This window comes from Hyperolius riggenbachi, chromosome 11, assembly GCF_040937935.1.
Source record: "Hyperolius riggenbachi isolate aHypRig1 chromosome 11, aHypRig1.pri, whole genome shotgun sequence".
Lineage (NCBI taxonomy): Eukaryota > Metazoa > Chordata > Amphibia > Anura > Hyperoliidae > Hyperolius > Hyperolius riggenbachi.
The window spans coordinates 2091954-2119925 of record NC_090656.1 but is presented as its reverse complement, the minus strand read 5'-3'; the positions used below and the strand labels follow the sequence as shown (position 1 = coordinate 2119925).

General features: G+C 45.3%; 1 protein-coding gene across 2 annotated transcripts in view; it reads right to left on the bottom strand.

Annotated features, from left to right (window-relative positions):
• HYDIN (HYDIN axonemal central pair apparatus protein) overlaps nt 1–27972 on the bottom strand; it is a 606889-nt gene that overhangs the window by 260248 nt on the left and 318669 nt on the right. For both annotated transcript variants that reach the window (XM_068260328.1, XM_068260329.1), the window contains 7 exons: nt 26080–26271; nt 24365–24514; nt 22853–23092; nt 22059–22221; nt 21770–21940; nt 19589–19759; nt 17473–17646 (listed from right to left, as the gene is read on the bottom strand). In XM_068260328.1, the coding sequence (XP_068116429.1) occupies nt 17473–17646; nt 19589–19759; nt 21770–21940; nt 22059–22221; nt 22853–23092; nt 24365–24514; nt 26080–26271 (1261 nt within the window). The remainder of the gene's footprint in view (nt 1–17472; nt 17647–19588; nt 19760–21769; nt 21941–22058; nt 22222–22852; nt 23093–24364; nt 24515–26079; nt 26272–27972) is intronic.

Below are 27972 nucleotides of genomic sequence, written 5' to 3'. Positions count from 1 at the left end.
GATGTTAAGTTATTAGGCTCAATTGTGCCAGTTTTACCCGGCTGCTGTTTACATTGGTGTTTGTTTCTTAGTTGAGTTTTAATATGTTAGATGCAATAAGAAAGTGTACTTTAATCTTCTATATTCAGAAATAAGATATGGCCTATACTGGGTGGTCATTTGCATCCTACCATGATAGGTGTGCAGCTAGTCCAGCCGCAGAGGCCTTGTTAATGGACGGCTAGGATACCAATATTCTTGGTAATATACTGTATACTTTCATTTCAGTATTGTTGAAAATAGTGTTTTTTATGTTTGAACCTACCAACATTGAAACTACTTCATGACATCAATGTTGTTATAATACATGTACTGTTGATAAAGATAAAACAATAAAAATCTTTGTTGAAAAAAAAAAAGTATTTATATAGCGCAGACATATTACGCAGTGCTGTACAGAGTATATTGTCCTGTCACTTAACTGTCCCTCAGAGGGGCTCACAATCGAATCCCTACTAGAGTCCTAAGTCTATGTATGTATTGTGTAGTGTATACAGTATATCTAATTTAGGGCTAATTTAGGGGGAAGCCAATTAACTTATCAGTATGTTTTTGGGGATGTGGGAGGAAAATGGGGTGCCCGGAGGAAACAAACACAGACACGGGGAGAACCTACAAACTCCTTGCAGATAGTGCCCTGGCTGGGATTCAAACCGGGGACCCAGCGCTGCAAGGCGAGAGCGCTAACCACTATGCCACCATGCTGCCCAGGAGCAAATTATTAGAATTTAGTATTTATACAGCGCTGATATCTTCTGCAGCACATTACAGAGTACATAGTCATGTCACTGACTGTCATCAGAGGAGCTCACAGTCTAATCCTACCATAGTCATAGTGTAATGTCCTACCATATTATTATTATGTATTTATATAGCACTGACATCTCCTGCAGCACATTACAGAGTACATAGTCATGTCACTGACGGTCCCCAGAGGAGCTCACACTCTAATCCTACCATAGTCATAGTGTAATGTCCTACCATATTATTATTATGTATTTATATAGCACTGACATCTCCTGCAGCACATTACAGAGTACATAGTCATGTCACTGACTGTCATCAGAGGAGCTCACAGTCTAATCCTACCATAGTCATAGTCTAATGTCCTACCATATTATTATGTATTTATATAGCACTGACATCTTCTGCAGCACATTACAGAGTACATAGTCATGTCACTGACTGTCCTCAGAGGAGCTCACACTCTAATCCTACCATAGTCATAGTGTAATGTCCTACCATATTATTATGTATTTATACAGCGCTGATATCTTCTGCAGCACATTACAGAGTACATAGTCATGTCACTGACTGTCATCAGAGGAGCTCACAATCTAATCCTACCATAGTCATAGTCTAATGTCCTACCATATTATTATTATGTATTTATATAGCACTGACATCTTCTGCAGCACATTATAGAGTACATAGTCATGTCACTGACTGTCCTCAGAGGAGCTCACAATCTAATCCTACCATAGTCATAGTCTAATGTCCTACCATATTATTATGTATTTATATAGTACTGACATCTTCTGCAGCACATTACAGAGTACATAGTCATGTCACTGACTGTCCTCAGAGGAGCTCACACTCTAATCCTACCACAGTCATAGTCTAATGTCCTACCATATTATTATGTATTTATATAGCACTGACATCTTCTGCAGCACATTACAGAGTACATAGTCATGTCACTGACTGTCCTCAGAGGAGCTCACACTCTAATCCTACCATAGTCATAGTGTAATGTCCTACCATATTATTATGTATTTATACAGCGCTGATATCTTCTGCAGCACATTACAGAGTACATAGTCATGTCACTGACTGTCATCAGAGGAGCTCACAATCTAATCCTACCATAGTCATAGTCTAATGTCCTACCATATTATTATTATGTATTTATATAGCACTGACATCTTCTGCAGCACATTATAGAGTACATAGTCATGTCACTGACTGTCCTCAGAGGAGCTCACAATCTAATCCTACCATAGTCATAGTCTAATGTCCTACCATATTATTATGTATTTATATAGCACTGACATCTTCTGCAGCACATTACAGAGTACATAGTCATGTCACTGACTGTCCTCAGAGGAGCTCACACTCTAATCCTACCATAGTCATAGTGTAATGTCCTACCATATTATTATGTATTTATACAGCGCTGATATCTTCTGCAGCACATTACAGAGTACATAGTCATGTCACTGACTGTCATCAGAGGAGCTCACAGTCTAATCCTACCATAGTCATAGTCTAATGTCCTACCATATTATTATTATGTATTTATATAGCACTGACATCTTCTGCAGTACATTACCGAGTACATAGTCATGTCACTGACTGTCATCAGAGGAGCTCACAATCTAATCCTACCATAGTCATAGTCTAATGTCCTACCATATTATTATTATGTATTTATATAGCACTGACATCTTCTGCAGCACATTATAGAGTACATAGTCATGTCACTGACTGTCCTCAGAGGAGCTCACAATCTAATCCTACCATAGTCATAGTCTAATGTCCTACCATATTATTATGTATTTATATAGCACTGACATCTTCTGCAGCACATTACAGAGTACATAGTCATGTCACTGACTGTCCTCAGAGGAGCTCACACTCTAATCCTACCATAGTCATAGTGTAATGTCCTACCATATTATTATGTATTTATATAGCACTGACATCTTCTGCAGCACATTACCGAGTACATAGTCATGTCACTGACTGTCATCAGAGGAGCTCACAATCTAATCCTACCATAGTCATAGTCTAATGCCCTACCATATTATTATTATGTATTTATATAGCACTGACATCTTCTGCAGCACTGTACAGAGTACATAGTCATGTCACTGACTGTCCTCAGAGGAGCTCACACTCTAATCCTACCATAGTCACAGTCTAATGTCCTACCATATTATTATTATGTATTTATATAGCACTGACATCTTCTGCAGCACATTACCGAGTACATAGTCATGTCACTGACTGTCCTCAGAGGAGCTCACACTCTAATCCTACCATAGTCACAGTCTAATGTTCTACCATATTATTATTATGTATTTATATAGCACTGACACCTTCTGCAGCACATTACCGAGTACATAGTCATGTCACTGACTGTCCTCAGAGGAGCTCACACTCTAATCCTACCATAGTCACAGTCTAATGTCCTACCATATTATTATTATGTATTTATATAGCACTGACATCTTCTGCAGCACATTACCGAGTACATAGTCATGTCACTGACTGTCCTCAGAGGAGCTCACACTCTTTTTTTTTTTGTAAAGCAATTTTTATTGTGCTTTTTATAAGACAATACAAGAAACAACAACATTTACATTATTCCATCCCATCCCACCCCCCCTTCCAGGTTCCAGCTGGAGAAAATACATTGTTCATCACACATAGGTCCACATATCATAACAAAGTGGTTGACACTAACAAAAAAGAGTATATATAGGCAGTTAGAGTTGTAGATGACATATTGCATATATATTATGAGTATTATCACATATCCATTTTAAATTTAGATAGCCATTTAGACCATAGCTTATAAAATTTCTTCTGCGAACCTCTATTGACATATACCCCTTAATAAATAGGTAGATCATTGTTAATTGACGAGATTAATGCCTCCAGGGTGGGGGGAGCAGCTGATTTCCAATTAATGGCAATTTGCCGCCTAGCATAAAACAGGAGTATCCTAGCTAAGAGTAGTTTTTTTTCCGGGAGAGTTTTAAGGCTAAAGATACTGAGTAGCATACTTTTGGATGTAAATGGGATTAAGGGGCTTACTATTTCAAAAAGTAGGGCATGGACATTCTGCCAATAGTATGAGATCTTGGGACAAGACCAGAAAATGTGATTGAAATCAGCCCTGGAAGCCTTACATCTCCAACAGCTGTCTTGGTAGTCAGGGCTAATTTTAGAGAGTTTATATGGGGTAAGATATACTTGGTACAGGTATTTAATTGCCGATAATTTGTGTCGGGCCGCAATCGGAGTGGAGATGAACACGGACACTGAGTCATTTCATTCACTAGCAGTGAGATCAGGTAACTGTTACGTCGGGCAGGCCGGATCAGGTGCTGTTGACCTTTCCACTGCGTAGTGAACCACCCAAGCACAGGATCTAAGTGACCACGGGTCTTCACCCACAACCCCTTGAGGGGGAAGCAGGACCACAACCCCTTGAGGGGGAAATGGATTCTTAGCTGCCTAGTGCCCACCAGGTTGCACTTGAAGTGATTCTACAGTGGATCGGAGAACAGGTTGACAGCTCAGTGTGAAGAGCAGCAGACAGGCAATCGTAGTCGTGGATGGAGCCGAGGTCAAGACAGGTAGAGATCTGGATAATCGAAGACAAGCAGGAGGTCGAGGCAGGCGGCAGGTAATCATAAACGGGAACACAAGCCAAGGGTCAGGACGGGCAGAGATCAAGAGTAGTCGGGGTCACAAGCCAAGGTCAATCAGGAATACAGATCAGGAATAACGGGTATACGTTCAGGCAACGCTGTAAGAACAAACAGCACTCCTGGGAAGGGCAGGCCTGCTTAAATAGTGAATTTGGGCGCCAACAATAATGCCTGTGCATGCGCACTGCGCGCAGCGCAGTGTGCGCACGCGCGCGTAACCTACTACGCATGCGTGTGACCCTTCCTTCGTACAGCGCAAGCGCGTGACCTTACGTGCTGCGCGCGCAACGCTGAGCGCGCCAACACACCCGGATAGGATAAAACACCCAGCATACCCGCGCGCGCGCGCGTAGAGACGCGCGCGCGAGAACGCCGGAGTCGGACAGGAAGGTGAGTGTAACATTGCCCTCCCCCTAAGGGCAACCTCCGGATGCCCCTTGGCATAGGTTTGTTAGGAAATTTTGAGTGGAAGGCCCTGATAAGTCTTGTTGCGTGAATGTTTTTCAAGGGTTCCCAGGAATTCTCTTCCACTCCAAACCCTTTCCATTTGATCAAATATTGAAAAGAACTTCCCCTTTTCCTGCAATCTAAGATCCTTTCCACCTCATATTCTTCATGGTCCTCCAACAACACAGGAGCGGGTGGTGGAGTACCTCTATTGAAACAGTCAGGCACCACTCTTTTCAGGCATGATACGTGAAATACTGGATGGATGTTCAAAGAGTCAGGAAGAGTCAATCTAAAAGACACAGGATTAATTTTCTTTTCAACAGGGAATGGCCCAATGAATCTGGGTCCCAATTTCTTCGAAGGACACCGCAGATGAAGATGGTTGGTTGATAACCACACCCGATCACCAGGAGCAAGATCAGGCGACTCAGTGCGTCTTTTATCTGCCCAGGATTTAGTCCTACGTTGTGTTTCAGATAAAATGGTTCGTAATTTCTTGAAACTTTCCTTGAGAAAAGTGATCCTGTCTTGAACGGTAGGCACACTGGATTCTGAAACTTGACCAGGCAGGTATGAAGGGTGGAAGGCGTAATTAGCAAAAAATGGAGAAGTCTTGGTAGCAGAATGAACAGAATTGTTATATGCAAATTCAGCAGTAGGCAAAAGGGCAGACCAGTCATCTTGTGATGCGGATGAAAAACAGCGGAGATATTGCTCTAAAGTCTGATTAGTCCTTTCGGTTTGTCCATTTGTTTGAGGATGGTAACCGGAGGAAAGGAAGGAGCTAATACCCAGTAGTCTACAGAGTTCTTTCCAGAACTTGGATGTGAACTGAGTTCCTCGGTCAGAGACTATTTCAGAAGGTAGACCATGCAGACGGACAATTTCCTTCAAAAACATCTGGGCAGTAACTGCGGCAGAAGGTACTCCCTTCAAGGGTATGAAGTGTGCCATCTTGGTGAATCTATCCACTACTACCAGGATGGCTGTAAAATTATCAGAAGGAGGCAGTTCGACTATAAAATCCATGGCAATCTTGTCCCATGGTCGTTCAGGTACAGGTAGAGGTTGGAGAAGACCCCAAGGCCTAGTCCTAGAGACCTTGGAACGAGCGCAAACTTCACAGGCAAGTACAAAGTTAGTACAGTCTTTGGACATCTCCGGCCACCAAAAATCCCTCTGGAGCAACTCTAAGGTCTTGGTGATCCCAAAATGACCCGCCAGTTTGTTATCGTGACAGCTGGCAAGAATCAACTGACGAGTTGCCGGTGGAATGAACAATTTGCCTTGATGAAAGTAGACGCCTTCCTCTTCGTCTAGATTGACAGGAATCTCCTGAGTGGCAAGTGTAGAGGTAGCCAGTTTGATTTGGTCAAACACACCAGAATGCATCAGCAGAAAATGATTGGGAGATAAAATAGTGTCCGGAATGGTTCTCCCAGTTGAGCTTTCGTTAAACATTCGAGAAAGGGCGTCAGCCTTGGAATTCTTGTCCCCTGGTTGATAGGTCAGATGGAAATTGAATCGGGAGAAGAATAAGGCCCAGCGGCCCTGGCGTGGTTTTAACCTTCGGGCAGTGCGTAGGTACTCTAAGTTCCTGTGATCCGTCAAAACAAGAATTGGATGCACCGCCCCCTCCAACAAATAACGCCATTCCTCCAGAGCAGCTTTAATGGCAAGAAGCTCTCGATCAGCAACATCATAGTTCCTTTCGGCTGAACTGAGTTTGCGGGAAAAAAAAGCTACAGGATGCAGGATTGCCTTGGGACCGAAACGTTGCGAAAGGATAGCTCCCAGTGCTGTTTCAGAAGCATCAACTTCTACAATGAAGGATAATGATGGGTCTGCATGTTTCAGGATAGGAGCGGAGGTGAACTGAGACTTGAGCAATTCAAATGCAGTCTGGGCCTCGGAAGTCCACCGGAAAGGAAGATTCACTTTGGTCAGATGTGTGATAGGAGCCACAATTTTAGAAAAGTTCTTTATGAATCTTCGGTAGAAGTTGGCAAAACCAATGAAACGCTGAACCCCCTTGCGATCAACAGGTGCAGGCCACTCCAGGATAGTGGAAATCTTCTTGGGGTCCATCTCGATTCCTTCGGCAGAAATGCGAAAACCAAGAAACTGGATCTCATAACGCTCAAACTCGCATTTCTCCGGTTTTGCGTACAATCTATGAATGCGTAAGCGAGCGAGGACTTTTTTGACATGAACCCTGTGTTCTTCCAGGCCAGAGGAAAAAATAAGGATGTCATCCAAATACACGACTAGGAAGTCATCGATAAAGTCTCTAAGGACGTCATTGATAAAACGCTGGAAAGTGGCAGGTGCATTGCAGAGGCCGAATGGCATGACCAGATACTCATAATGTCCGTAACGGGATCGGAATGCGGTCTTCCATTCGTCTCCCTCTCGGATTCTGACGAGATTGTAGGCCCCTCGTAGGTCTAGTTTGGTGAAAACTTTGGCTGAACGTAACCTTTGGAAAAGATCTGACATCAGGGGAAGAGGATAACGATCCTTAATTGTAAGCTGGTTCAGAGCTCTGTAGTCTATACAGGGTCTAAGAGAGCCGTCCTTCTTTTCCACGAAGAATATTCCCGCTCCTGCTGGTGAAGAAGATGGTCTAATGAAGCCTTTCTGAAGATTCTCTTGGATATAGTCCTTAAGTACCTGAGACTCAGGTTCAGATAAAGGGTACACTCTACCATAGGGAATGGACACTCCGGGTTGAAGATCAATAGGGCAGTCAAAGATGCGATGAGGAGGGAGAGAGTCTGCCTTTTTCTTATCGAATACGTCCAGGAAGTCATGATAAGCTGCTGGAATAACGGCATAATCTTCGGGTTTGAGACAAAGCAGCCGACCAGTGTCCGGAAAACAGAAATGAGTACAGTAGGAGGAGTTGAAGGTCACCTCCCCAGAGAGCCAATTGATGAGCGGGTTATGACTCCTGAGCCAAGGCATTCCCAGTATGGCAGGATACAGAGGTGAAGGGATGAGGTCGAACACAAGGTGCTCTTGATGACCATTTTCGGTGGAAACCAGTAAAGGAAAAGTCTCTAGGGTGATTGGTCCAGAGTGGATAGAGGACCCATCAGCAAGCTGGATGAGCAAGGGTTTCCTCTTTTCACGGATGGGAAGTTGCAATTGATAAGCTAGTTGCAGATCAAAGAAACAAGAACAGGCACCAGAGTCAATTATTGCGTTGATTCTTCGGTTCTCCCCTGGAGGCCCCTGTAAAAGGAGAGACAAGGGTATATAAGCTGCTGACAAGGTTGGCAAGGACAATTTAGATGAGCGTACAGGGTTAGGCTTACGTAAAGGGCGGACCGGACAGTCTTGAATGTAATGACCGGATGCTCCACAGTAGAGACATAGATTTGCCATTCTACGACGCTGACGTTCTTCAGAGGATAAAGAGGGTCTGGCAAGGCCGAGTTGCATGGGTTCTGGTTCATCTAATGCTGGAGAGCTAGTGACTGGAACAGGTGTTGGAGTCGGACGAGAAGAGAACATGGGGGTAGGCCAGGGCGTACGGTTGAATCTAAGTCTCTCCTGACGTCTCTCTCTTAATCTTCTATCAATCTGGATGGATACTTGAATAAGTTCTTTGAGAGTATCAGGAACTCCAATACGAGCCAGTTCATCCTTGATGGGATCAGAGAGTCCTAGGCGAAACTGGGATATCAAGACAGAGTCGTTCCAGTCTAAGTCTCCCGACCATCTACGAAAATCAAGTACGTAGTCCTCAACCGATCTACGACCCTGGCGAAGAGCCCGTAGTGCAGCATCTGCAGAAGCTCCCTTACTGGGGTCATCATAGAGTTCTGCCATGGCCTCAAAGAAAGCAGTGGTATTCTGAAGACAGACATGACCCTGTTCCACCAGTCTGAGGGCCCAGGCCTGCGGCTCCCCCTGCAACAGAGAAATGATGGCCCCAACTCGAATATTCTCACTTGCATAAGTTCTGGGAAGTAGAGTAAAGTGCAAATAACACGCACTCTTGAAGAGCCGAAACTTGTTCCTGTCGCCAGTGAAGCGTTCCGGCAGAGGCAATCTTGGCTCGGGAGCAGTGAGGCCCGCCTCAGCGGGAGGTGCGGCAGCTAAAGGAACAGGAACTGGAACAGAAGCAGGTGGTAATTCTGGAGCTGATACTGCTGGAGCTGTAGCAGGTGCAGGGTTGGCACTTAGTTGACCTCGGATCTGAGTACAATCTCTCTGGACTTCTTGCACGGAGACGGTAAGCTGATGGACCAGGTCACATAAGACATCAAACGGGGTGCGCTCTCCAGAGCCGTCCATCGTGGCTGTTTGTTACTGTTACGTCGGGCAGGCCGGATCAGGTGCTGTTGACCTTTCCACTGCGTAGTGAACCACCCAAGCACAGGATCTAAGTGACCACGGGTCTTCACCCACAACCCCTTGAGGGGGAAGCAGGACCACAACCCCTTGAGGGGGAAATGGATTCTTAGCTGCCTAGTGCCCACCAGGTTGCACTTGAAGTGATTCTACAGTGGATCGGAGAACAGGTTGACAGCTCAGTGTGAAGAGCAGCAGACAGGCAATCGTAGTCGTGGATGGAGCCGAGGTCAAGACAGGTAGAGATCTGGATAATCGAAGACAAGCAGGAGGTCGAGGCAGGCGGCAGGTAATCATAAACGGGAACACAAGCCAAGGGTCAGGACGGGCAGAGATCAAGAGTAGTCGGGGTCACAAGCCAAGGTCAATCAGGAATACAGATCAGGAATAACGGGTATACGTTCAGGCAACGCTGTAAGAACAAACAGCACTCCTGGGAAGGGCAGGCCTGCTTAAATAGTGAATTTGGGCGCCAACAATAATGCCTGTGCATGCGCACTGCGCGCAGCGCAGTGTGCGCACGCGCGCGTAACCTACTACGCATGCGTGTGACCCTTCCTTCGTACAGCGCAAGCGCGTGACCTTACGTGCTGCGCGCGCAACGCTGAGCGCGCCAACACACCCGGATAGGATAAAACACCCAGCATACCCGCGCGCGCGCGCGTAGAGACGCGCGCGCGAGAACGCCGGAGTCGGACAGGAAGGTGAGTGTAACAGTAACTCTTTCCTCCATAGCAAATAGGGTTTATCCTTACAGGGATTATTGGTATTAATAAGCGTGGTATAGATTGTGGAGATAATGCCTGTCTGATCAGCGTGGGATAAGATGTCTTCAATTTGGTGTGCCTGCATAATCAGTTTTGGTGAGATAAATTGAGAGTGGAATGCGTGCCGAATTTGGAGGTAACGGAAATACATTGAGTTAGGGAGGGAGAATTGTTGTTTAAGAACATTGAATTGCTTGATCTCATTACCTTCCACTAAATCTCTTAACTTAGGTATGCCTTTATTGGCCCAAATGGATGGATCTGGGATAGAGAGGAATTCAGCTAGTTTAGCGTTGTTCCATAGTGGGGTAACTGGAGACCATTGGCCCTTAGTGGAGATAAATTGTCCAGCTTCTTCCCATATTTGCACTGTAGTGATCATGGGCCGGGTGAGAAGTGGACTAGCTTTGGACCCTCTAAAGGGCAGGCTGGCTAAGGCTAGTGATGAGCCTATAATTGATGCTTCCAGTGCTGAGGCCGGATTGTACAAGGATTGCTCAAACCACCAATAAATGGTAGGGAGTACAGCAGCCCAGTAATAAAGTTTCATTTTAGGGAGCGCGAGCCCCCCCTGGTCAACCGGGAGCTGCAGGCTAGATAAGGCAATGCGGGGAGAGGAAGTGTTCCATATAAATGAGGAGAACATGGAGTCGAGTGTTATGAACAGTTTGGCTGGTAGTTTAATGGGAGTGTGTCTAAAGACATATATAAATTTTGGTAGAATGCACATTTTAATTAAATTAACGCGGCCAATAAGCGATATTGGGAGAGTAGCCCACGCTCTCAGCTTGTCTTTGACCTGTGTGAGTAAAGGCGTTATATTAAGATCATAGAAGTCTCTTATATTAGTTGTGAGTGTAATTCCTAGGTATTTTATTTGGGATACTACTTGCAGTTTTGTATTATCAGTAGATTGTGTGGGGAGAGAGTCTAATGGTAGAAGGAGGGATTTGTGCCAGTTAATAACTAGTCCAGAGTATGAGCCAAAAGATTCTATTGTTGCTAGGGCTGATGTTAAGGACGTGTGCGGGTCTGCTAGATACAGTAATAGATCGTCCGCATAGAGTGAGACTTTCTCCTCAAGAGAGCCTACACGCAGACCTATAATGTCTGGTTGTAGTCGGAGTAGTGCTGCCAACGGCTCTATAGCTAGGGCAAACAATGCTGGGGACAAGGGGCATCCTTGGCGGGTGCCGCGCTCCAAGGAAAAGAAGGGGGAGACTTGATTGCCAGTGCGAACTCTGGCTTTAGGGGAGTGGTACAGGGCCTTAATGTATGTAATAAATTTAGGGCCTATATTGAATTTTTTGAGGACAGCCCATAAGTAGGGCCACTCAACCGTGTCGAAGGCCTTCTCAGCGTCGAGGGAGGCAATTACCCTACTGCCGGGGTTGGTGTGGTGTACGGATAAATGGGTGAATAGCCTGCGAAGATTTATATCACACCCCTTCCCTGGGATAAAGCCAGACTAATCCCTATGTATGATGGAAGTGATGACTCTATTAAGGCAGAGGGCGAGTATCTTTGCTAAAATTTTGCTGTCCACGTTTAATAGCGAGATAGGGCGGTAGGAGGAGCAGAGTGTAGGATCACGTCCTGATTTGTGTATAACGGTGATTAGGGCCTCTGACATGGAAGGAGATATGGCTCCTACACCTAAGATTTCCTTGTAGATGGTTAGTAATTGCGCCGCGAATTGACCCTTATATGTGGAATACAGTTCTGATGGTAGCCCATCTAAGCCAGGGGCCTTCCCCTTTTTAAGGGAGAGTATAGCCTGGGTTACTTCAGTAAGTGATATGTCCGCCTCTAATGAGTTGATCTCATCTGCATCTAGAGAAGGTAGCGGTATGGGGTGTAGGTAGGCATCAATTTCAGCTGGGGCCTTCGACACGGTTGAGGTATATAGTTTCTGATAGTAGGAGTAAAAAGTGCTATTAATGTCTCCTGGATGTGTAAGAATAGTTCCGTCATCCACTTTTAGTGATGCTATTTGTGTGCTGGCACAGTCTTGTTTGGTTAGTAGGAGCTCACACTCTAATCCCTACCATAGTCATAGTCTAATGTCCTACTATATTATTATTATGTATTTATATAGCACTGACATCTTCTGCAGCACATTACAGAGTACATAGTCATGTCACTGACTGTCCTCAGAGGAGCTCACACTCTAATCCTACCATAGTCATAGTGTAATGTCCTACCATATTATGTATTTATATAGCACTGACATCTTCTGCAGCACATTACAGAGTACATTGTCATGTCACTGACTGTCCTCAGAGAGGCTCACACTCTAATCCTACCATAGTCATAGTGTAATGTCCTACCATATTATTATTATGTATTTATATAGCACTGACATCTTCTGCAGCACATTACAGAGTACATAGTCATGTCACTGACTGTCCCCAGAGGAGCTCACACTCTAATCCTACCATAGTCACAGTCTAATGTCCTACCATATTATTATTATGTATTTATATAGCACTGACATCTTCTGCAGCACATTACCGAGTACATAGTCATGTCACTGACTGTCCTCAGAGGAGCTCACACTCTAATCCCTACCATAGTCATAGTCTAATGTCCTACTATATTATTATTATGTATTTATATAGCACTGACACCTTCTGCAGCACATTACAGAGTACATAGTCATGTCACTGACTGTCCTCAGAGGAGCTCACACTCTAATCCCTACCATAGTCATAGTCTAATGTCCTACTATATTATTATTATGTATTTATATAGCACTGACATCTTCTGCAGCACATTACAGAGTACATAGTCATGTCACTGACTGTCCTCAGAGGAGCTCACACTCTAATCCTACCATAGTCATAGTGTAATATCCTACCATATTATGTATTTATATAGCACTGACATCTTCTGCAGCACATTACAGAGTACATAGTCATGTCACTGACTGTCCTCAGAGGGGCTCACACTCTAATCCTACCATAGTCATAGTGTAATGTCCTACCATATTATTATTATGTATTTATATAGCACTGACATCTCCTGCAGCACATTACAGAGTACATAGTCATGTCACTGACTGTCCTCAGAGGGGCTCACACTCTAATCCTACCATAGTCATAGTCTAATGTCCTACCATATTATTATTATGTATTTATATAGCACTGACATCTCCTGCAGCACATTACAGAGTACATAGTCATGTCACTGACTGTCCTCAGAGCAGCTCACAATCTAATCCTACCATAGTCATAGTGTAATGTCCTACCATATTATTATTATGTATTTATATAGCACTGACATCTCCTGCAGCACATTACAGAGTACATAGTCATGTCATGGATGAATAGAAAGGTTAGGGATAAAATGAAGAAGAAAAAGAATGCCTATAAGGTCCTAAAACAGGAGGGGACCGAGGCTGCACTAAGAAATTATAAGGAGTGCAATAAACATTGTAAAAAAGTAGGGTTAGAGTTAGGGCTAGGCTGGCAAAAATCGAAGCTGAAAATCAAATCGCTAGGGATATCAAATCTAACCCAAAAAAGTTTTACAAGTACATCAACTCTAAAAAAAAGAAAGGTTGACTGTATAGGACTCCTAAAGGATGAGGGTGGGAACTCAATGGTGGATGACCAAGGTAAGGCAGAGTTCTTAAATGCTTTCTTTGCTTTTGTCTTCACAAAGGAAACATCACTGTTGCAAATTACAGAGGCAGAAGAGTCTCAATCTTCTAACTGTAATATTAAAGAGAACCCGAGGTGGGATTTAATTATGTTACTGGGGCACAGAGGCTGGTTGTGCACACTAAGACCAGCCTCCGTTGCCCCATGGTGTGCCTCCAGGACCCCCCTGCGCGCCGCTATACCCCCCGCAGTGCTGGCGACACACAGCGTGTCGCCAGCACAATGTTTACCTAAGCGCTGTCTGTCAGCGCCGCTCCCCCTCCTCCTCAGCATCGGCGCTACCTGTCCATGTCCCTTCCCTCCTATCAGCGGGAGGGAAGGGACACGGGCGGGTAGCGCCGATGCGGAGGAGGCAGGGGAGCGGCGCTGACAGACAGCGCATAGGTAAACATTGTACTGGCGACACGCTGTGTGTCGCCAGCACTGCGGGGGCTATAGCGGCGCGCAGGGGGGTCCTGGAGGCACACCATGGGGCAACGGAGGCTGGTCTTAGTGTGCACAACCAGCCTCTGTGCCCCAGTAACATAATTAAATCCCACCTCGGGTTCTCTTTAAATACTTAACGCAGGAAGAAGTGAAGGCAAGACTAAATAAATTAAAAATAGACAAGGCACCTGGCCCGGATGGCATGCATCCTCGGGTCCTAAGGGAATTAAGTTCAGTTATAGATAAACCCCTTTATCTTATCTTTTGTGACTCTCTTTCAACTGGCAGAGTCCCAGTGGATTGGCGTACAGCCCACGTTTTCCCATTATTTAAGAAGGGCAAAAAATCTGATCCAGGAAATTATAGACCTGTAAGCTTAACATCAGTTGTATGCAAACTATTTGAGGGGTTACTAAGAGATACTATACATGACTTCATAGTAGAAAATAATCTTATTTCTCAGCATCAACATGGGTTTACTAAAGACAGGTCCTGTTTGACTAACATGCTCAGCTTTTATGAGGTAGTGAATGCTAATATGGATATTGGGAATGCTGTAGATGTGATATACTTGGACTTTTCTAAGGCCTTCGACACTGTTCCCCACAAAAGTCTGGTGCAAAAGTTGAGGATGCAAGGACTGGGGAAGAGTCTGTGTTCATGGATAGGGAACTGGCTAATGGACAGAAAACAAAGAGTGGTGGTCAATGGATCGTACTCAAAATGGGAGACTGTTAGCAGTGGGGTCCCACAGGGGTCTGTACTGGGTCCAGTGCTCTTCAATTTATTTATTAATGACCTGGTAGATGCAGTAGTGAGCAATGTTGCTATTTTTGCAGATGATACAAAATTGTGCAGAATCATCAACTCTCAGGAAGATGGTGTCATATTGCAACAGAATCTGGATAGGATGGCTATATGGGCACATACATGGCAGATGAAATTCAATGTTGAAAAATGTAAAGTGATGCATTTTGTTCGTACCAATGGTCTAGCACCATACAAAATAAATGGGATACAGTTGGGGACATCAAACTTGGAGAAGGACTTAGGAGTACTCATCGACAACAAGTTAAATAATCGTACTCAATGCCAAGCCGCTGCAGCTAAAGCTAACAAAATTTTGGGATGCATTAAAAGGGAAATAAATACTCGAGATGCTAGCATAATATTGCCCCTGTTTAACTCTCTAGTAAGGCCACATCTGGAATATGGAATTCAGTTCTGGGCACCACATTACAGGAAAGATATTGCAGTTTTAGAGCAGGTGCAGAGACGAGTAATAAAATTGATATGTGGGATGGAAGGTCTCGCTTACCAAGAAAGGTTAGATAAACTGGGTTTATTTAGTCTAGAGAAAAGACGCCTTAGAGGAGATCTAATTAACATGTATAAATACATCAGAGGGCAATATAATAGCTTGGCGGATGAGCTTTTTGTCCCTAGGCCTTCTCAAAGGACTAGAGGACGTGATCTGCGCATGGAGGAAAAACGTTTTAGCCATTTATTTAGGAAAGGGTTCTTTACAGTAAGAGTGATTAAGCTGTGGAATGCATTGCCACAGGAAGTCGTTATGGCAAACGCTATACCTGCATTTAAAGGGGGCTTAGATGCTTTCCTTGCGTTGAAAGACATCCATGGCTACAATTACTAGGTAATGCCTAATGATGATGATCCAGGGATTTTATCTGATTGCCATCTGGAGTCAGGAAGGAATTTTTCCCTTTTGGGGCTAATTGGACCATGCCTTGTAAGGGTTTTTTCGCCTTCCTCTGGATCAGCAGGGATATGTGGGGGACGGGCTGGAGTTGTACTTTGTACTGTTTGAACTCGATGGACGTATGTCTTTTTTCAACCAAAATAACTATGTAACTATGTCACTGACTGTCCTCAGAGGAGCTCACAATCTAATCCTACCATAGTCATTGTGTAATGTCCTACCAAATTATTATTATGTATTTATATAGCACTGACATCTTCTGCAGCACATTACAGAGTACATAGTCATGTCACTGACTGTCCTCAGAGGAGCTCACAATCTAATCCTACCATAGTCATTGAGTAATGTCCTACCATATTATTATTATGTATTTATATAGCCCTGACATCTTCTGCAGCACATTACAGAGTACATAGTCATGTCACTGACTGTCCCCAGAGGAGCTCAGCTCACACTCTAATCCTACCATAGTCATAGTCTAATGTCCTACCATATTATTATTATGTATTTATATAGCACTGACATCTCCTGCAGCACATTACAGAGTACATAGTCATGTCACTGACGGTCCTCAGAGGAGCTCACACTCTAATCCTACCATAGTCATAGTGTAATGTCCTACCATATTATTATTATGTATTTATATAGCACTGACATCTCCTGCAGCACATTACAGAGTACATAGTCATGTCACTGACGGTCCTCAGAGGAGCTCACACTCTAATCCTACCATAGTCATAGTGTAATGTCCTACCATATTATTATTATGTATTTATATAGCACTGACATCTCCTGCAGCACATTACAGAGTACATAGTCATGTCACTGACGGTCCTCAGAGGAGCTCACACTCTAATCCTACCATAGTCATAGTCTAATGTCCTACCATATTATTATTATTATGTACAGGGGACACAGCGCTGCAAGGCGAGAGCCCTAACCACTACGGCACAAGAATGCTATCCACTCTGCCACCGACCATGCAGCACCGTCAAAGAGCGGAACTTTTCTGTTACTATCCTCACCATAATCACACATTTCAATAGCTGTGGCAAGTTCCAAATTGTTGTACATTGAACACTGAGTGTTTTGTCAAAACTATCCGCCTTACGGTTATCATACACTAATCGATTTTCCCCAGCAGATCCGATAACAGTGATTCTGCCAATTTTATGTGAAATATCACATATGGAATGTTGAAAAAAATGCAGCAGGCAGCCATTTGTTTTATTTACACAATCACATGTGAAAATGTGCATGAAATGGAAACTAGCCCATTAACAGCCATTAGTTTTCATACAAATGCGAAGATTCACTGAAAAATCGCACAAGTGGAGACACAGCCTTCCTAACTATGAAAAGCACAAGAAGCATGAATACTGTACCCGCAGCCTCTCATTTATAGAAAGTGCAGTGAATGTTTCTGGTAATGTTTGTGACCTGAATTCTTCTCACAATTGGAGGAGTTGCAGAAAAAGCTACTCTTTGCTTTGAGTCATTTTTCTCACTCTTTCCCATTTCAGAAAGTTGGAAGGTATGCTGTTACCATGAGAAGGACATGAAATAACGCCCAGCACTATCCCCGGGTTATGGACACTCACCAGCCTCCTCGGCCTCTCGCAGTGACTGATCCAGCGCTGCCTTGGCACATAAGGTCCTTGCCTTCAGACCGGCACTGCTGTTTCCATCAGAAATGGCTTCCAAGACCACCGAGTCAATGGACAGACATGCCGCATTGTAATGGCGAGCCAAGGCCAGGGCTGTAGAGGACTTGCCTACAAAGAAACAGATGTCCTACTGTGAGACATGGTAAGGTATTCCTATATACACGGCCTGACTTACTAAGATGCAACAAGGCTGAGGAATACTAGAGAATATAGAGCTTCAGTGATCCAGTATATGTGGCCCATTTCCTTTCGTTTTTGCTGTTAGTTGTTTACATTGGCTCACTTGATTTAAAGGACAACTGTAACCAATAACAATAATGTTAGATACTCACCTTAAAGCAGGGAAGTCTCTGAAGCCCTTAGAGCAGTGGTCCTCAAACTAAGGCCCGCGGGCCGAATGCGGCCCCCTGAGGCTTTTTTTCCAGCCCCCCACATACAAAATGTAATACTTATTGATGCGGTCAGCTAATTTTTAAATATTGGTGGTCCACAAATAGAATAGCAGTGCAGCACCCCCCATCCACATGGAAGCCAGAAAGCAGTAATTCGCTGGTTTCCAATCAAATTCCACATCAGGTGACACTGCTGTCCAATTAGACTTCAGGTTGTCACCTGTGTATGCTTCACTTTCTGGCCCGCAAAGACATCATTTTATGTATACTCCGGCCCTCCAGTAGTCTGAAGTATGATGACCCGGCCCTCGACCCAAAACGTTTGGGGACCCCTTCCTTAGAGCCTTCCTCTTGCTCTATGCGTTCCCTCATTCCACCGCTGTTCCCCGTTCAAATCTCCTGCTGGCTGCGTCTTTGGGCCTCCTACTACACACACACTCTTCGTCTTGATAAGTACTTGGAGACCTGAGTACTTTCGTGGTCTTCTGAGGAGATCTGAAGGCTTCTTCAACAATAAAGTCAAACGCTACAACAAGAGGCCCAGCAGCGGAAAGAGGGGACACAGAGAGGACCCGGAATCCTATAAGTGATCCATAGCCTTCCCTTCTCTTAAGTGAGCATCTACGGTATTTTCCGGGAGGTTGGTTACAGTTGTCCTTTAAAACTAATGACAGGTAGAGCTGTCAAAATGATGGTGGACCAGCAGCTATGCACTGTAGTCATATACTCAGCTCTGCAATGGGAAATACATATTGTAATAATAAGCAGAATCTGCCCTGGATGTATTATGAACAGCTCTCACAGCATATACAGCACATGGCTACAATGCACAGCCCCATTTCACTATCGTTTGGCATTGTATGTTCTGTTGTACTACGACCCACCGAAATTGGCTGGAATCATTTATCAGCTGCAGAAGCCAAAATGGACTAGGAAAGGTGAGTATTGGATAGGATTAGGCATAGATTAGGAGGGTTAGAGAATAAGGTAGGTTTGGAAGGTAAGTGTCAGGCATCAGGAAAGGACTAACATTGAACGACCACTATCGCAAAAAACATTAAAATTGAATATACATGTAAACACATACAAATAAGAAGTACCGTATGTTTCTTCCAGAGTAAAGTGAGCCATACATGGTTTTCTCTTACATCGCTGTCACTTACAGCAGGTAGTAGAAATCTGACAGAACTGACAGGATTTGACTATCCCATCTCCTGATGGGGGATTCCCAGCATGGCCTTTATTATTTACAAAGACATTCCCTGACAATAATTCATACAATGATGCTGGCCAGCCCCCCTGCTTGCTGCACACTTTTTGGGCAGTTGGACAGAGGAAGTGCCATTCACTAAGTGCTTTTGAAAATAAATAAGAGAATCCCCCATGAGGAGATGGGCTACTCAAAATCTCTCGGTTCTGTCAGACTTTTACTACCTGCTGTGACAGCAACACAGGAGAAAAGTAATTTATGGCTCAATTTACTCTAAAAGAAACCTACTTCTTATTTGTATGTGTTTACATGGATTTCAAGTTTAGTGATTGTTTAAGGCTGAGTTTGCACATAGATATTACATTTCACATGCGTTGTTCTGTATACAGCTTTGTTTCTCTTGCATTGGTGTTACAGAGAGATGAAGGAGAAGCCCTCTGCGACTCACCAGTAAGTGGCGCTCCGTGAACAATGATGGCAATGCCACGGCGGTTCCTCGCTGCCTGCCCCTCGTGGCTGGTGTCAATACCCATGTAACGGGCAAGAGCCTGAGACACGGGATTGAGCTCCAGCTCTCCGACAGCCTTTCTTGTTACATCACTGGCAGATGCTTTATCACCTGAAACACACAGGAATCTGTCATGTGGCCAGTTATGGAGGAGAGAGGAAGAGAGAGAGATCCAGAGAAACATGGTACAATGTGTGTTCCGTATCAGCTCATTACCAGCACACAGCCTGCAAGCAAACACATTGCTTCTTCTCAGTTCGCCTTTTCTCATTTGAGTTCTCTGCATCCTTTAACCTCCCTGGCGGTCAATTAAATCTGCCAGGGAGGCAGCGCAGCACTATTTACATTTTTTTTTTAAATCATGTAGCTAGCCTAGCGCTAGCTACATGATAGCCGCTGAGCAGCTGCATCCCCCCTCCTCCTCCGATCGCCTCCAGCGATCAGGCTCATCAGGAAATCCCATTTTGATTTCCTTTAGGGCTTTCCCCCGTCGCCATGGCGACGGGCGCAATGATGTCATCGACGTCATAGGGAGTCCCGATCCACCCCTCAGTGCTGCCTGGCACTAAATGGCCAGGCAGCGCACAAGGTCTCGGGGGGGGGGCACCCTCTAACGCGGCGGGTAGTGGTGAATTGGCACGGAGGCGATCGTAGGTAACACGCAGCCAGCAAAGTGCTAGCTGTGTGTATAAAAAAAAAATTATGCAAATCGGCCCGGCGGGGCCCGAGAAATCCTCCGCAGCGGCTTACCCCCTGTCCAGCACGGGGTTACCACTAAGGAGGTTGATACTGATGCTTTAAAGTCTGACACCCCTAACCACTTCCTCCCATATCTTTGTAGACCAAGGCTGCCATAACTACTCTATTCTTCCTTAGACAATGGAGGAAGGTCGGAATGCCATGGGGGAACTGATGACCAGCTTCTACACTGACACCATGGAATCCATCCTCTGCTCCTCCATTGTCATCTGTGTGGCTCAAACTTTACAGAGTAACCAAAACACTGCGGATCATCAGGTCACCCCTGCCACCCCTGAATCTCCTAGACACCTCTAGACGGAGGTTTGAGGTTACAAAAAATTGTAAATGACATACAAACAAACCTGAGTAACTATTTTCAATCAATAAAAAGTATAACAGTCAGAGGCATCAATAGGGGGAGAAGCCCAACTACCAACCTTCCTCCCCGCCCTTAACCATTACACTATCCAGCAGAACACAGAAGATTTATATCGCGCTTTTCTCCTGGTGGACTCAAAGCGCCAGAGCTGCAGCCACTAGGGCACACTCTATAGGCAGTAGCAGTGTAAGGGAGACTTGCCTAAGATCTCCTGCTGAATAGGTGCAGGCTTACTGAACAGGCAGAGCCGAGATTCGAACCCTGGTCTCCTGTGTCAGAGGCAGAGCCCTTAACCATTACACTGTCCAGCCCCATCTCAGTCCTATGGTCCTCCTTCCCAGCTCCTCCTCCATGTCCTTAGCCTCTGATCCTCCCCAGTTTCTCTTTTCCCTCAGTGACTCCTCCACCATTGTGCACTTTCCCACCTCTGCTCTCAGTCCTATGGTCCTCCTTCCCAGCTCCTCCTCCATGTCCTTAGCCTCTGATCCTCCCCAGTTTCTCTTTTTCCTCAGTGCCTCCACCATTGTGCACTTTCCCACCTCTGCTCTCAGTCCTATGGTCCTCCTTCCCAGCTCCTCCTCCATGTCCTTAGCCTCTGATCCTCCCCAGTTTCTCTTTTCCCTCAGTGACTCCTCCACCATTGTGCACTTTCCCACCTCTGCTCTCAGTCCTATGGTTCTCCTTCCCAGCTCCTCCTCCATGTCCTTAGCCTCTGATCCTCCCCAGTTTCTCTTTTCCCTCAGTGACTCCACCATTGTGCACTTTCCCACCTCTGCTCTCAGTCCTATGGTCCTCCTTCCCAGCTCCTCCTCCATGTCCTTAGCCTCTGATCCTCCCCAGTTTCTCTTTTCCCTCAGTGACTCCACCATTGTGCACTTTCCCACTTCTGCTCTTAGTTCTATGGTCCTCCTTCCCAGCTCTGAGCCTCTGATCCTACCCAGTTTCTCCTTTCCCTCAGTGACTCCACCATTGTGCACTTTCCCACCTCTGCTCTTGCTCACCTGAGGTCGGTCTCTTCACAGAATCTGCCTCTGCATCTTCAGCTTTGGCTTCAACTCGAGAGGAGTGGCTTTCACCATAACTGGTGGCAGATGGTATACGGTGAGTTAGAGGAGGATCTTGTTTGTCACCTCCATCTGACAGCTGGCCATCCTCTGTCTCCTCCACAGCTCCTGACAACAAAAATAAGGTCTTCGGTTGAATCTATCTGCTTTAGCGTGGAAAGGTTTGTTTAGGGGTTGTGTGAGTTGGATCCCGAGGAACTACAGAATTTATAATACTACCCCTCACCTGTGTCAATCTGCAGTCTCACGTGGCCTTCATCCTGGTCCTCCGCATGTCTTCTTTTCTCCTCGTAAAAGTCTAGAATTTCTGGAGGCATTTTCTCTCCAGGTAATCGAGGTGGAAACAGCAGGGTGTTCTGAGAGTCATAACCAGTCAACATCCCCAGAATCTGAAACAAATGACATGTTAGACTCCATTTTCATCAGCATCCCCAGACAGGAGAAACAAGAGTCAATAATCTTCTCCAGTCAGAACACAGCAGGAACCGAAAGGAGCAATCAGGAGAAACCAAAGTCTACACAAATCCAAACAGGAGACATCGAAGCCAAGAACTGTCAATCAGAAGATATCAAAGTCTAGGCGTGGTGTTGCCAGTGCCTACCGAAACTAAGAGAGAAGCATGTGATGAGTTTGATACATTGGCCCTGATTTGCTGGTCATAATCACGTGCTGAACCAGAATGTGATAATAGTAAATCCGTGCCTCACAGATCTGATAAAACTAATCACCAGAGGCGCCTTTTGTCCGGCTGAACTTTTACATTGGCATTGTATTTGGCCCGATGAAGTCGGCTAAGACCCACGAAACGCGTAGCCGGTGGACAATAAGGTTCATTGTTATTTGAAGTTGTCTTTATTTAGGTAACTCACTTCTTCATTTTCATTTTAGTTGTTTTAACTTAGTTTAATATATCCTCGGGTGCCTCTTAAGCTCTTTCAAACTAATCACAAGCTTTCACATAAGTTCTGGTACACAAGTAACAGTATCGAGAAGCTTCAACCAGTAAGAGGAGTCCCTACCTTCTCCTCCTCCAGGTACTGCTTGTCCATCTCCAGTGAGTAGAACTCTATAGGAAATGTGCAAGGATTCTTCACCACGACCTCCACATCATCACCAGGGCTCAGGGGCAAAACAGGGCCCAGGACCAGCATTGAAGGGGTGAACTCCAGCCGGGGTTCCAAGCCTTGTCCCTGGACGGCCAGCATGACTCTCTGACTGCTCTGTGCTACCTGAAGCACCAAACGCTGACGGTACAACTTCTGCCTCAGGAAAGAAGGAAACAGCCATAAGCACTGATACAATTATCCATGCTGTGAGGAAAAAGCTTCATATTTCTGTCATAACACTTCAAATGAAGAGACCTCCCCACATGAGTCCGTGTGGGAGGCTCAGAGGCCCAGCAGGTCCCCCACATCGCTAATATGTGAATCGGAGAGAGGGGGGGGGTGTGGCTATCTCACACACATTAGGGCTGAGCAGTGACAGATGCAGGTCAGTGTAACCAATGGGTGAAGAATCACTGCCCCAATTGGACACAACTAGGCCCTGTACAAACACTAAACTGAGGGAATAACATAAGAGGGTGCAAATATATACAGTGACACCAGTTTCCACATGTTTCACCCCGTAAGGCTTCGTCAGGAAAAGATAGTGTACAGTGCAACAATATACAATAGAGACATAAGACCCGTTACGTGTAACATCCGGTGATCTATGACGGACTCCAAGGGGGGATCATATGCGCTGCTGCTGGTCTGTACTGGGTCAGCCATACTATTTGGTAAGAGGCTTTATTTGCATGCTGGTGGATGGTGGAACAGTCTGGTGGTTGCAGTGAATAGATTACACCAGCGGTGGATGGTAGTGGTGCAAAGTACAGACAGTATCTCCAGTTTCTTTTGCATTTACATGAACATCTGAGGAGGAGCAGAGGGAGTTTCCGTCATCTGATTGGCTGAGCCACATGCGTGTCTGCTGGTCTGTATACGATCAGCCTGGGAATCTGGAGAGCGCAATCTGTTTTATATGGTGACTGTTGTTCGGGAAAGAAGGAATGTTTCCAGATATAATACAATACATCATTATGTCTGCTCTCTACATTGAGGATCTGCTGAAGACTGCAGAGTATAAACTGGATGGAGCTGTGTGTTCAGTAGACTGGTAGATATAATGGACTGTTGAGCCCTAATCCTGTCATATAGCCACCACTGCCTATACATAATGGTGCAAGGTGGCAGACCAGGACCAAGTATTCATTGTTTACCTGATCTTCCACAAACTGTATAATGCATGCCTAGCGTTGCTTTAACATCTTAGTAAGCCCTCTATACTATACACAGCGCTTTGAGTCCCCAGGGAGAAAAGCGCTATATAAATATTATTGTTATTGTTGTTATTGTTATACTGAAGATGTATAACATAAGATCAGATGTATAAAATACAAATATTCGTTTTTCCTTTCTGTTGCAGCTTAAATGACACAGCTGTTTTTCTCCAAGTGGCACAGTGATGTCTCTGAAGGGTACTGTTACCTCCTCCTGGGGTTGGAATTTAATTTCGATGTTCTTCTTTTGTCCCGGCAGCAAGACGTCATGCGCTGGCATCACCTCAAAGATGGCGGCTTTAGGTTTGACTTCCTGTCGTAATTTCTTCCGGAGGTGCATAGGAATGTGCTTGTCTACCTGCAACACACAGTGAACAAATGACTAGATCAGTGGTCCTCAAACTAAGGCCTGCGGGCTGAATGCGTCCCCCCCCCCCCCCCCCCCGAGGCTTTTTCACTGGCCCCCAAACACAATGTATAACTTATAGATGAGGCCCACTGCACCCCTCAATATCAGTGGCCCGCATATAGAATAGCAGTGCTGGCACCACCCATCCACATACGGTAGAAGCCAGCGAGCAGTTATTCGCTGGCTACCAATCCAATTCTGCATCAGGTGCCACTGCTGTCCAACTGGAAGGCAGCTTGTCACCTGCGTATGCTTCACTGTCTGGCGCACAAAGACGTTCTTCAGGCCACATGACTGAATGGCTGCTGCTGCTGGGAGTTCTCCTCCGGGCATGATTGGGGGGAATCAATACCTAGATTCAATGTTATGTTTTTCAACATCATTTTATGTATGTTTCGGCCCCCCAGCAGTCTGAAGTATATTGACCCGGCCCTTGACTGAAAAAGTTTGGGGACTCCTGGACTAGATTATAGAAAGAGGCAGAGGCACCCAATATGTATATGAGCTAACTGGATATATTATACATACAATACAAAGGAGAGGCAATTCCTGACCTCTTCAGAAGATTCAAAGCCAGTTTTGTTCGTTTTTATTGGAGCACAAATAGCAAGACAACACGTTTTGCCGGCACTTGCCCTCCTCCTCAGGTCATTTCAAAAGTCAGTAAGTGCCTTCCAATTGGCTGCGGTGAGAGTGATTTCCTAGAGGCACTAATGCTCACTACAGCCAATTGAAAGGCACATACTGACTTTTGAAATGACCTGTGGAAGCGGGCAAGTACCCACAAAACGCGTCGTCTTGCTATTTGTGCTTGAATAAAACCTATTGCAGTAATACTGGCTTTATACCTTCTGAAGAGGTAAGGAATTGCCTCTCCTTTGTATTGCATGTATACGTTATACAGTTAGCTCATATCCACCCCTGTCTATATCATTAGCTCAATATCTCCTTTTGGAGGTATTAGTCTTAGGCACGGCCTAAAGAGATTCAGGAGAGCAGCCATCCAGTTCCTGTGAACAGACCTGGAGGACAGAACAGGGACGGTCTATTTCCCACCGGCTCTAATGGTGGTTGCACGTTTTTGAATCCTACCTTTGTGACTATATATTATTTTCCTCTACAATCTACCATACCGATACTGTACCACTGGGCTCCTGCTGTCTCCTTCTTCTTATCTTAGATATTCCTGGGGTACAAACACTACAGGAGGTATAGTCGTATGCCTATATAACTAGACGGCAATTCTGCTATCTGACTCCTCAAGCATTATACAGACTTCTGCCAATGCTATAATCACAGCTCCGGAAACAATACGAAGGTCATCCAGAAATGAGCAGCCATTTGTTTTTATCTGCCACAGGCCAATCTCTTCCCTCTCTGCACCACTTGTCATGTGACTGCAGAACACAGATAACTGTTTGTTCAGCAGCATTCACAGACACTTTTCTAAAACTGCTCAAACTCATGTGATGAAAGCCACCTGATGGGCCCATATTTACTGGTACTTATATTACCTTGGACTCCGCCTCCTGGCTGATGGCGGTCCACTCGCAGGGCACAGGGAGCTGGTTGTGGAGCTGAATGGAGCGGATCTGGCACTGTCCACACTGTACAGCACTGAACTCCAGCCATTCCTCGGACACACACAGTGACGGCATAGTCACAGAGGCCTGGAGACGGATCAGGATCCTGGGGCCCCCGCACACCTGCCAATAAACATGTCTGCAGCTTAGGAAAAGGTTGGCGTCACAAACTCTTAATGGAAAACAATAAACAGAACCTTATAGTTTTAGAAAGAAAGGAAGTTGATTCACTAAGCTGTTGTTATGATCACGTCTGCAGCATGTACTGCTGGCTGCAGTTTTACTGAAGACAAGCAGTTTTTGATGTCATTACATGCATTTGTTTGCATAGTTTGGTTTGCACTCAAACTAGTTGCTGATTCCATCTGCAGTGGCTCTGCAGTTCTGGCCAGCTCAGGATTGAATGATTACCATTCACCTGTGTGGGAATCTGCATGTCTGCTCCCATTGGATGACCTCAGTATAAAGAGCTGCTTCCTGCAGGGCTCCTCGGGCTATCATAGTTTCAGATCAGTCTGTTACTCTGTCTCGGCCCCCCGTTCCTAGTCCGTGTGGACTGCACTGACTCCTGCGTAGGAGTCAGTGAGTCCTTTTAGTTCGGTTCTGTTTATCAGTAATTGTTACTTTGCTAGTCTTGCATCATAGATTGGTTCATCGCCAATATATACGCATACTAGCGTGTTTGTTATTTTCCTTGTATTTGTGTTACGTTGATACATCAGTGTCGCTGATATATACATACTCGAACTGTTTATATCCTGTGTTCAGTCAGTCAGTTTCCAGCACGTTTTGGTAGGTTGCGCGTATTATGATCACCCGTGCTTAGCTAGTCAGTCCTGTTCCTGTTGTCTTGCGTGGATTGCGCTTGCTTCTGCGTAGAAGTAGCGAATCCTTCCTAGTCCTGCTCCAGTTCTTAGTCAGTGTTCCTTGCTTATGTCATATATCGGTTTATCGCCGATATATACATATGTCAGTTAGTCGTTTGTAGTTCATTGATGGCTGTAATCATAATACGCTAGGAAGTCATACCTATTGTATATTTGTGTGTATTACGTCTGTCTTCTTTGATCCTATTTCCTGACTATTTGGTCCTGTCCTTGTGAGGCACGCCACCGCTGCAATCGCATTGGCTGCCTCATTCCAGTCTGTCTTGTTATGGACACTTGCTGTCACTTAAGCAGTGACTAGTTCAGCAAGCGTTCATTCTGTTACCTGTCCTGATCCTCTGAGTTCTGATTTATGCGCTCAGCGCTACCTTGCGCTGATCCACTATAGTGAAAGGATTGTTTGTGGTTGCTCGGATCTACGCCTGCTCTGTGCACCAAATCTCCTGTTGGAGTCAGTCCTCTCCTCCACTAAACTGGGGATATCCTGGTTCCTTGCGTGTGTACCTCCTCCTCGTCAGGAAATACGCTACGTACTGACTGTGGAGAATATACCACCAAGCGTATCAGCTGTGGTAAGCAGAATAAGGTGCGTAAGCCTTACTAACCTGCGACTTCTTACAGTCTCTGGATGTCCTGTGTGTCCCTCGCCGCCGCTGCGGTCTTCTCCGGGTCGCCCTGGAACCCTCTGCAGTATTGCCGACCCCCAATTAGTTGGCATCTTCGCGGCCACATCATTGGGAGGGTACTGCATCTACGCAGGCTCAGTACACTCCAGTGACATGTGCACGTCCACGCATGCGCAGGAGACGCCGACCCCCAATACTGAAGAGGCTGTCAGCGGGACCTCAGAGAAGACCAGAGCTGTGGCGAGGGACCCGTGACTTCTAGGGGCTGAAGGAAGTCGCAGGTAAGGAAAGATAGATTTATTTCTTCACCT